The sequence below is a fragment of the Camellia sinensis genome, chromosome 9 (assembly GCF_055761805.1).
Source record: "Camellia sinensis isolate YWXY chromosome 9, ASM5576180v1, whole genome shotgun sequence".
NCBI classification, from domain to species: Eukaryota; Viridiplantae; Streptophyta; class Magnoliopsida; order Ericales; family Theaceae; genus Camellia; species Camellia sinensis.
The window spans coordinates 19,055,743-19,067,165 of NC_138969.1; the positions used below are offsets into that span (position 1 = coordinate 19,055,743).

The 11,423-nt window shown below is 36.1% G+C and overlaps 1 protein-coding gene across 1 annotated transcript; it reads right to left on the bottom strand.

Annotated features, from left to right (window-relative positions):
* Positions 1–697: 697 nt before the first annotated feature.
* LOC145799272 (uncharacterized) lies at positions 698–1,894 on the bottom strand. Its single transcript, XM_082888819.1, has one exon. The coding sequence runs from the start codon at positions 1,892–1,894 to the stop codon at positions 698–700; it is 1,197 nt and encodes a 398-aa protein (XP_082744945.1).
* Between the last annotated feature and the right edge of the window lie 9,529 nt (positions 1,895–11,423).

An 11,423-nucleotide genomic window follows, 5' to 3' on the forward strand; every position in this document is an offset into this window, starting at 1 on the left:
CGCCAAATGGCATGATGAGAAACTTGTAGTGCTCGTAACGGGTTCTAAAGGCAGTCTTTTCGATACTTTCCATTTTGACTTTTAGTTGATAATAGCTAGAATGCAAGTCGATTTTGGAGAATACCTGAGCACCTTGAAGTTGATCTAATAAGTCATCGATTCATGGCAGACAGTACAGATTCTTGATGGTGATTTTGTTTAACTCCCAGTAATCAATGTAGAATCTCATTATGTCATCCTTTTTCTTTATGAATAGTACTGGAGCTCCCTAAGATGAGGTACTAAGTCGAATGAAGCCTTTGTCCAGTAGTTCCTGGAGTTAAGTCTTCAGCTATTTCAATTCTATCATTGACATGTGGTAATGAGATTTTGATACTAGTTGGGTACCAGGTTGAGTTGCAATGGTGAATTCGATTTTCCAGTCAACCTTGGTACCAGGTAGATCTTCAAGAAAGACATCCGGAAATTCTCGAATTACGGGGATTGCATCAACGGTGGGGACCTCTTTTTGTGTATCGATCACATAACAAATATAACTACAACAACCTTTTCTTAGAAGTCGTTTGGTTGTCATGGAGGATATAATACAAGGAGGGTTGGAAACTCCAGTCCTATCAAGGAGAAGCTCGGGTTAGCTTGGTAACCTGAAGAAGACCTTTTTGGCGTTACAATTAATAGAAGCGTGGTTGGCAGCCAGCTAATCCATCCCTAAGATCATATCAAAGTTCCCAATGCGGAGGGGAATTGAGTCTACGTATAAGATTTTGCTTTTTAGGGATATAGCACAAGATTTGTAGACATAAGTACTAAGGGCGGAATTACCATAAGGAAAAGACATAGAAAAAATATATTCTAAGGGTTCAGGTGTTAATGTCAGCTTGGCAGCAAAATGTGGTGCAACAAAAGAATGAGTTGACCCAGAGTCAATAAGGACATGAGCTAAATGACCATAGATAGAAAGTATACCTGACACAACGTTTTCGGTAACTTCTGGTTTTCCAGGTACTAAGGCAAAAGCCTTTCCTTGGTGTTTTTGGTCCTTCATCTCTCCTCCTGGTCCTGCGGGTTTTCTGATTGGGCCAAAGGGGCTGGCTGTAGGATTGGTTAGCTTTGGACAGTCCCTCAGCAAGTGGCCAACTTGACCGCATTTAAAGCATGCTCCCGTGTCTTGATGACATTGTCCGCAATGAGCCATTCCACAAGTAGGACAAGTTCGAATGGTGCCACTTCTGGGGTTAGTAGAACCTTGATTACCTGAGTTGGTTGTGCTCATATTCACCCTTTTGGGAGACGCAACACCGGATCTTCTGTTGTCTCTTTCCCAAAATCGCTTCTTTTGGCTTAGTTCTCCAAAACGCAAGGCTTTAATCCCCTTTTCTGCAATGTATGCCCGGTCTACCATTTCCGCATAGGTTGGCAATTTCAAAACCTCAAGCCTATCTTTGATTTCAACATCCAATCCTGCTTTGAACTTTCTACCTTTTCGAGCTTCGGTAGGGATGACATATGTCCCAAACCAAGCGAATTGTGTGAACTTGCTCTTGTGTTCGGCCACCTTCATAGTTTCTTGCTGTAGATGTATGAATTCTGACGCCATTTGTTCCCGCAATGAATCTAGGACGTATTTTGTGTAAAATACTTCCAAGAATCTTGCCCAAGTCACAATTTCTTCTATCTCCAGAGTGAGAAGCCACCATTCCTGCGCATTATCTTTAAAAGTGAAAGTAGCGAAAGTCACCTTCTGTCTTTTGGTGCAGGGTAGGGCCCGAAAAATCTTTTTCATGTCTTTAACCCAAGCATCTGCTACCATTGGGTCTGGACCGCCAGTAAATGTGGTGGGTTTCAGATCCTGGAATTTTTTTATGGTAATCGGCTCTTCTCGCCGTTCCGGCATCCCATTGTTGATGTTGGTCTACAAGGCTTGCAAAAAGCTAGTAACCGCTTTTTCCATGATTCTTTCCATCGATTCAATGCCACTGACTGATGACTCACTTCCATTACCATTATTTGCCATTCTACGAAGTAATAAACGGGACATTACATCCATAACGCAACATATACATATATATAGCGCAATATATATAAAATACCAACTTTATTATTTTTACAATTAATATTACATGTTTGTTCTAAAGTCAAAATATGTTAGTGTCTCATCCCTGTGGTAAAATAAAAAAATAAAAAAAAAAGGATTAGAACAAATCATGGTTAGTGTACAAAAAAAGGTTTTCTTCTACTAAATCTAGAGTGGTGGGTCAAACAGGTCAAACAACCACGAGAAGTAGTATTGTATAAAAAACTCGAATTCCCATCCTAACTGTACCACACCAAAACACATCTACGCTGCTTGGACGGTGTATACAGGAACGGACTATATGTAGCCCCAAAATGCTCGATCGACTATCCATCCCGGTTGCTCAATGTATGATAGATCATTACTAAAATCAACATTTTGAATATTAATAATTTCCAAAGGGTTAGGGACAGTGGTAAAAATGTAGTCCTCGGGGTACACATTTCCCCTTCTTGCCACAAAATCTTGGGGCAAAGGACCAATGGTGTAGTACGGGCGGTCATAGCCTGGGGCAAGGCAGAGGACATAGGTGGGTCCGAGAAATCGTCCGTGCGTATAGGCACAGCTTTGCCTGCACAGTAAGTATGGTACATCAGTAGGATCAATCTATATATTTATCGGCCGACCCATCTATTGGGCAAGACCTGGATGTAGTCTCCTAATTATATCCTCCGAGTCTCCCCATCCTTCAGGTGAGGCGAGGGCGAGGTGCTCTGCTAAAATATTCTCCAAATTAATGGCCCAAAGCTCCTCCCAAAATGTCTTATCAAGGTTAATCTCAAACATTCCTACATCACTAGAATAAACATGAGATTTTAAAAAAAAAGGACTAATGTCATAGGTAAATATTCAAAAAAGGACTAACGTCACAGGTAAATATTTATCTCTTTAATATGTCTAACCGTTGCTCTGATACCACTTTTATCACATATCACCAAAGTGTTCCGAACATTACTGGAAGTCGCTGGAATGTCGAGAACATTCATTGAACGTCAAGAACATCATCGAAGACTCACAGAATGTCCAAAATATTGTTGAAAAAATAAATAATACATAGAGAAATTAGAGTGAAAAAATATAGTAAAATGTACTAAATATTGATAAACTGAAATGAGAGGAAAAAAACATAACAACAAAAAACAACAATAATGGAAAAAAACAAATGTAGGGTTTAAGAAAATAATCTCCAATATTAATCAAACTAAAAAATAAGTTTTGCAACTGTAAAATACATTAAAATATTACAGTTTCAAAGTATGATTCTATTAAGCATTTATTCTTATTAATCAAACTGAATTCTAAAGCATGTTACAAAAATGTAAAATTTTACAGGTTTAAACCATAATTTATTTTAGCACCAAAAAAATTGAAACTGTAAAATTTTACAATTTTCACCGCTTATAACTAAAACTCAAAAATAACTTGTTCAGAATCTAAAAATTTTCTCCTTTAAAACAAGAAAAAAGAACTATGTAATCTAAGAAGAGAAACAAATATAGAGAGGATTGTACTCCGACAACTATTTTTGGTTCAAATCTAACCAAATCTGATGTAAATCTACTCACATCTAATGTAAATCTAAGTAGATCTACATCTGATTTAAATAGATCTACTCATCTTTTTTGCTTGAAACTCATCTCTTTCACTATTGGTGAGGATAAAGCAATGAGTCAGTTGTCGGTGGTTGTCGGTGAATCTCAATCAATGGTGATCGCTGGTCGTCGGTGACTATATATCAAAAAGAGAAAGAGAAGATAGATATGGTCGTCGTTCGCCAAAAATCAAGAAGAGAAAGAGACAGAAAAACGAAAGCACAGAGCAAGAGAAAAGAAAAACATGCACAGGATTTTTGGATATAAACAAAAGGTTATGGGACTAAATAGAACACACATTTTTCAAAAAGGAAATGTAGGTCATATGCCTTAAAAAAAAAAAAAAAACATCGACAAAAAGAGAAAAAATTCACAGCATGAAGATTAACGGCTGCAACACCAATCATAGGTCCATGAAATAAGCATAAGAACAATTCTAACCATCTAATATCCATCTCTGGTTTAATTTTATTCCACTCTTTTCTACCAATAACAGCATAGAAATGTCAACTAGTACTTAGTTCCATGTTGTTCACAAAAATGGCAGCTATAGAAACAGCGCACAATTTAGTCGAGACAACAATTTGGGAGATGAATAGAGTATGGGACAAAGCCCAATCCTTGCAATTTACAGGCCTCTCTATCTTTCGCCTAATATGGTAAAAGACCAGGCAAATATGCAGGAGGCTAATCCAATGGTATATTTGGGAAAGAGGAAAAAAAATGGAAACAAATCATTGAGGGTGAGAAAGCTTTCCACAAAGGTACATCAGTGATAGTTATAGGAAAACACAATTTGGGTGCAAAGCCACCATTACTAGCCCCTAAAGCTGTCAATTTGTCCAATAACCGAGCAAGAATCTGAAGATGTCGCCGATTGTTATAATTCCTTCTACACGCTTGTTGCCAGCCTCCACAACAATAAGCCGTCCAACCCTTGTGAAGAAATAATGAAAAATGTAATGAATACTTGATTGAGATATAGGAAATATTTCCTTTTGGGATGATCTTAAATGCCAAGTTATTAGCTAAAAAACACTCATTTTGATAAACAAAGCCGACTTTAGCCACTAATTGGCTTATTTCTTGCCCAAAAGCCCAATGAACAAGTTAGCCCAGCCAATTTTGATGTTTTCCTATTTTGGCCTTATCCTATCTTCCTTATTCCATCATTGGAATTCAATATCCTGATCAAATTGGTCATTTTGTATTAAAAAAAATCCAAAATGCTAGCAAAGGTTACCTAATATACTTATGTTAAAAAATTATCAAAAAAGCCAAAAAGCTAGCAGTGTGCCAATCAAACTAGTTTTTTTAGCATTGGCTTTTCTGTGGGTTTATTTTAATCAATAAGCTAGTTTTTTAGCTAACTACCAAAAAAAGTGGCATAACTCGGAGTATGTTGCTAAATCTAGAAAGACCTACACAAGAAAACCATGTAATAGATATTTTATATTGCACTTATCATTTGGAGTCATCCATGGCTACAACAGTTGAACTACAAATAAAGGTAGCGTTTGATTTAGTTTTAGAATCATGATTTGAGAATGGAGTTATATTTTGAGTTTGTGAGTTGTTGAATCATGATTTAAAAAGAGAAAATTTGTTTAATTATGAGTTTAGAAAAGAGTTTTGAATTGATTTTTGAATTTTTGAAATGAGTTTTGAAATAAGAAGTTGTTTGGTTATAAGTTTTGAAAAGAGTTTTCAAAACTTAATTCAAAAACTTATAACTCGTAAAGAAATACACAACTCAAAACTCTATTAAAAATTCTATTAAAAACTCATAACCAAACTCCTTTTAAAATTCAATTTTAAAAAATAATTATTGTATTTTTATTTAAAAAATTCAAAAAATTCCGAAAATATTTTTTTTATTTAAAATATTAAAAAGTATACATTATTTTTTGTTAAAAAAATATTTATCTAGTGCTTTAAAATTACTTTTGATTGCAAAAAAAAGAAAGCACTGTTCCGATCAACCGGCCGAACATCCGAGTAGATGACCCGGTAGACTCAAAAATTTAAAAGCTGTCCGGGCAGACGGCTGGGCAAACGAAATTTCAAAATTTAAAATTCAAAAACTCTACTTGCCAAACATGTTCTGAAAAGAACTTTCAAACGTAGGTATGGAATCAATTTTTGAAAATTATATCCAAACACAGCACTGAAATAGGAGGGTGGAATTATGATTCCACCCCTAAACCAAACATAGCCAAAGTTTTTCTAGGTCAATTTAACAAACATAACAGCAATCCCCTAGTCCAAGGACAATTCACAGAATATGTTTCCCAATTAACCAAAAAAGAAATTCAACTCACACAGAAAACCGTAAACACTTAACACACTCAATGAAACCAACTGGCTTCTCAAAATCCAAGTAGAACAGAATTCCAACCCCAATACCAGGTTGATTATTCACACTACCCTTCAAATTAATTACTGTCAAACACATCAATTTTCCCAAAAGGAACACATAAGAATCTCATTTATTGATAGATGGGGTGGGCATAAGTAACTCCTAATCATATTTTTAATTTTATCAAAAACCCAACAGCTTTTATCATACATTCGTATACTCTAGATTTTAGTTGCTCACAAAATTAGCACATTTCACATAGCATAAAGAAGAGAGAATGAAAATAACCTAGATTTGCCAATCGTTTCATCACTTTATGCAGTGGATCAGATCGTAAACACATGTGACATCTTTGACTGCTGGATCCATATGGAGAATATGGCTCTTGTCCCAGCTGCAATGCCTAGATATTTTCCAAAACAAAAACAAAGAGAAAATGAAAAGATTTTCAGCATTTCTTGCAAAATTTGTACTAACCCAAACTCTTTCAAAATCAATTCATGTAGTTCTTGCATGTACTCAAATAAGTAGTGGATATCATAACACAATTCCTTAAACAAAGTGTAACGCCCTCAAAAAAAAAAAAATACATAACCCAACTATTCATAAGATCCATAAAACATGATAGAAAAGTTATATTCTCATTCATTTGAGTTAGTATTACAAAAGATATTACATGCATTACATTTTCATAAATGTTTATCTTGAAACTATAGCATGTAATTCTAACTTTAAACAACAAAATATGTGCCCCAGGGGCTTACATCTTTCCAAGTCATTGCTTGATCACAACAAAAGAAGAATTCTAACTCTTTTACATATAAAGCCCTAGGCTTGAATTTACATTTAACATCAAAACAGAATAACAAAATGAGGCCTTCAACCCCTAAACCTCCCAAGCTAAGATCTTGGAGGCGGCATGTCACCTGTATCTGGAAAATGGTGTCCCAAGTAGGGTGAGCCAAAGCCCAGTAGAAATATGCTAAACAGTAGATGAGAATTAACTAAAACACTAGCATTCGATAAATGCTTAACACTTATATACCATCTTAAACCTTTTCCATAATCAATTAACCTTGATACCCATATTTCAATTCACTTCTAGTTATTACCCAAGTCAATTCATTGACATAATTCATTATCATATAAACAATTCAAAAATGAGACTATAACTCATTTATCAACACTTCAATTATAAACATCATTCATACACTTCCATATCTTGCCATTTTACGGAATTACGTTCAAGGGAACCGGCACCCAAATATATATAAGATTTCGGGACTTTCACCCTGGACACTCCGGCCAACTTAATTATCCATGGTGTCCATCCCCTATCTCCTCCCAAACAATATACATATACAATGTATTTAAATACGTTGTCATATACAATGACCAATTTAATCACATATTCAATGTTTACATCCAACCGTCATATTCAATGACATATTCCAATTGATTAGTTTCAGTTCACCTAATCATCATGCCATTTCTACAACAATCATGGCTATCCTTCACCGATAGCCCAAAACAAATATATCTAAACAGATAAATAAGCTTCTCAACAGATAATTTATCACATTTTTCATAAGTGAGTGATTCATTAATCCAACTACACCATTTAATCATTATTCCCTCCAATTTCATGATTCTCAAACCAATTTCATATTCTCACATCAATTTTATCATTTATACAAATAATGTATATAATTCAAATTAGGGCATGTTTCCCATTTTCTCAAATATTGCTCCTAATGCCAAATTTCACCCCTTTATACACAGACAACCCCATTTTCAAAACCCACATATATATGGAACTCAACAATAGGAAACCCCTCTTCTATAATTTCAAATTCAAACCCTAATTTCATCCAAAATTTCCAAATCCCACCATTTATACAAAATGACCAATTTTTAGGTTAAAGCCTATGTAAAGGAGTAGAATATCCCTACCTCAAATGGAGAAGCTCAAAGGAGAAGAAGAAGGAAGCCTAAGATGCTCCAAATCCACACTTTTTCGGATCAAAATGAAGCCCACACAATGCTCTACCTTTTTAACAAAGGAAAAATTGTAGAAAACCTCTAGAACAAGGTGTATTTGTGGAGAGAGTGAGAGAGTAGAGAGAGAGACAGTCGGATTTAGGGTTTGGAGTATAAAGGAGATGAAAAAGTGGTGTAAAATCACACTGCTACGATCTGATATATACGGGACTCACTCGAGCGAAGGAGTGGTCGCTCGAGCGACAGGACACAAAAGAACCTCGCTCGAGTACAAGAAGTGTCGCTCGAGCGAACAATGCAAAGCTTCAGGTCTGCAATGCAGGAAGCACGCTCGAGCGCAAGAATTCTTGCTCGAGCGAAGGAACACAGGGCTCGCTCGAGCGCAAGAATGCTCGCTCGAGCGAAGAATACCAACCTTCAGGTCTTACATAGACGCAGACGCATGCTCAAGCGCAAGAGTGCTCGCTCGAGCTAAGAGACACACAACACAAAGCTCGCTCAAGCGGAAGAACCCTCGCTCGAGCAAAGAAGCAAATACCCAAGGCTCGCGCGAGCTCAAAAATCCTCACTCGAGTGAAGGAGCCAAAACCTGGGCAGCAACCACTTGCACTAACTCACAACCAACCTGTACCAAACTCTACCAACACATCCCAATACTCAAATACAAGGAATTAAAGGATGGAAACAAGACATAGACCACAACATACAACCACGGAACCTGAGTCCGGAATACAATAAATGACGGGAAAAACCGAGATCGCTATACAAAGACTATGATACATCATCACTCTTTTTTTCTTTTTTTTTGGAGGTAAGGGGGGTAAGTAATCAAGATACACATAATTGAAGCACTTACCTCATTAATAGTCATCTCTTCAAGATTAATATGAGTATAAATTTTGTCCTTTGCCAAAGCAGTAATATCACTGTCACGAAGAAAATAGACATATCACTCTTGATGGTAGAATTGTAATTGAAATTTGATTCATAATGCAAAGGACTATATCAGAACCAGAACTGACCTTTGAGAATATACATTTAATAATTTGTCATTGTCATCAACAATGGGTATTGAACTAACTTGAGCTACAAAGACAAAAGGCGCAATAACATGAGGATGAGGCCTATATATCAAAAGGCGCAATAAATTCTTATATATCAAAATTTTTGTAGTTAGGCTGAGGCCTAGAAATTCTGTCGGCCTATTTAATTTAAAAAATAGTTTCACGAAAATAAATTCTTAAATATCATTTTTTTAGTTTTTTTTAACCAAATTAACTTTCAAAATTTAAAATTAAAAAATTCTAAAAATAAATTTTCAGATCAAAACCAAACATGTGGCAGATTCATTATTTGTATTTAGTCATCTGTTTTGTATTAAGGCCCTAGAAATTTTCTTGGCCTAAATTGTTGTTTAATTTATTTAGGGGGTGTTTGGGAAGAAAAAAAATAGCCTAGTTTAGGCTAAAAATCACAAAAAGACAAAATAGGCTAAAATAGCTAATAAGACAAAATATCACATCAAACCCATAATCATTTCACTTTTTCTCTCACAAACATCACATCCAACCACAAAAAAATCCAATCATCTTCCCAAACACAAAAATTTTAGCCTACTAAAATAGTCAAAAATTAAAATAGCCTACTAAAATAACCACTTCCCAAACAAAGCCTTAGTAGGCTCTGAGTTCATTCAGTAGTTTGGTTTCTTTTTGGACTGAGGCTCTAGAAATTATGTCGGCCCAAATTATTTTCAGATCCAAACAAGTCTTAATTTTCAGACAATTATTTGTTTCACATCTTTTTTTAATTAAAAAGTAAAAAAAATTATTTAAAAAAAAAAAAAGCGGTTCCCAATGAGCTCATTGAGCTCGATATTCATGGTCTGTGAAGCGATGGCGTAGACTGTAGTGTTGTAGGTTGGTGACTCTAACCCGGTGGGCTGTCTTTACGCATTTGTAGAAATGTTGGATATGTGTGGAAACCAGGTGTATTCAATCTCTTCTCTGTCTATTAACTTCTGCAAACTCTCTCTGTATTCAAACTCTTCTCTTCTCTCTCTCACATTAACTTCAGCAAGCTCTCTCTCTCTCTCTGTAATTACTCTAAGTGACACGGATGCCATTTGGGTGGGTTGGACAATAGGATTAATACTAGGTTTGATAATAGGATGGCTGCTGGGTGGTGGTAGAAAACGGGATCAAGCAGAGGTGAAAAAATTGTCTTCCTCCCTACACTAGTCTTATCCGAAGGCCTCACCCATACCAAGTTCTGCCAACGATTCCTCCTTTTTTGAGGAGAGCAATGGAGAGCACGAATTTTGTGTGGATTTCTTAGATTTTACTTCGGGTGGGGGTGGTGGTGGTGGTGGTGGTGGGGGTGATTTCTCTAAACCCCCTTTCTCCCACTGGCCTGGAATGGTTCGTCCCGGGACTGGAGGGCTTGCAGTTGATAGCTAGATGCCGATGGTGGACGTGGTCATGGTGGGGGTAGTCATGGTGGTGTTGCATCGGTGGTGATTTTTTGCGGCAAGGTTTTTTTTTTTTTTTTTTTTTTTGAAGGGGGGTATCAAAAGGTGGTGGTTTTTTTGTGGTTTAATCCAAAAGGTGATTTTTTAATTAATTATGTAATTAATAGAATGAACACACTCTGTTTATGTTGGACTAATTTATTTTGATTGCAGGTGTAACTTCTCAATTGTCCAGTTCTATGGTCAAGTGATTGATTTTCTTTTCTACACACTGTTTTGGTATATTTTTAGCTATTATATTGATTTTCATGTGATTTTATTGTTCTAAAATCAATGGAATGGCATTTTTAAAGTATATGGATTTTTTCTGAAAAATATTTTACAGTGTCAAGCAAACAATGAAAATAAAAAGAATTTTTTTTGCGAAAACATTTTACATGAAAAATTATTTTACAGTGGTTGATATTGAAATTGTTAAAACTACTCCACTTCACCTACTCCACTACACAACTCCACCTACTCCACCTACACCTACTCTCCACCCACATCTCCTATATAAAGGAGACCAACCATGTACATAAAATCAATCAATAATACAATCAATATCTATACAATTCTCTATTTCTCTTTATACATTGAATTTAATATGGTATCAGAGCAAGGTTAAGAACTTAGTATTTTTCGCTTCACCGACGGGCGGCAACCTCGCCTTGGCCGCCCGCCGGACCTCAACCTAGTCCACTAAAATTCTCTACACATACCTTCACTCGTCTTCACCACCTCGCCGAAGCAAACCCAAAATCCCTCTAGGACATTTTGTCGAACACCATGTCTGCAACAATGATGGGCATGACACACACATGCTATCAGCGGCCCAGACAAACCCAAATTTCCCTAATTTCTTCTTCAATGGCAGATTCTTCAACA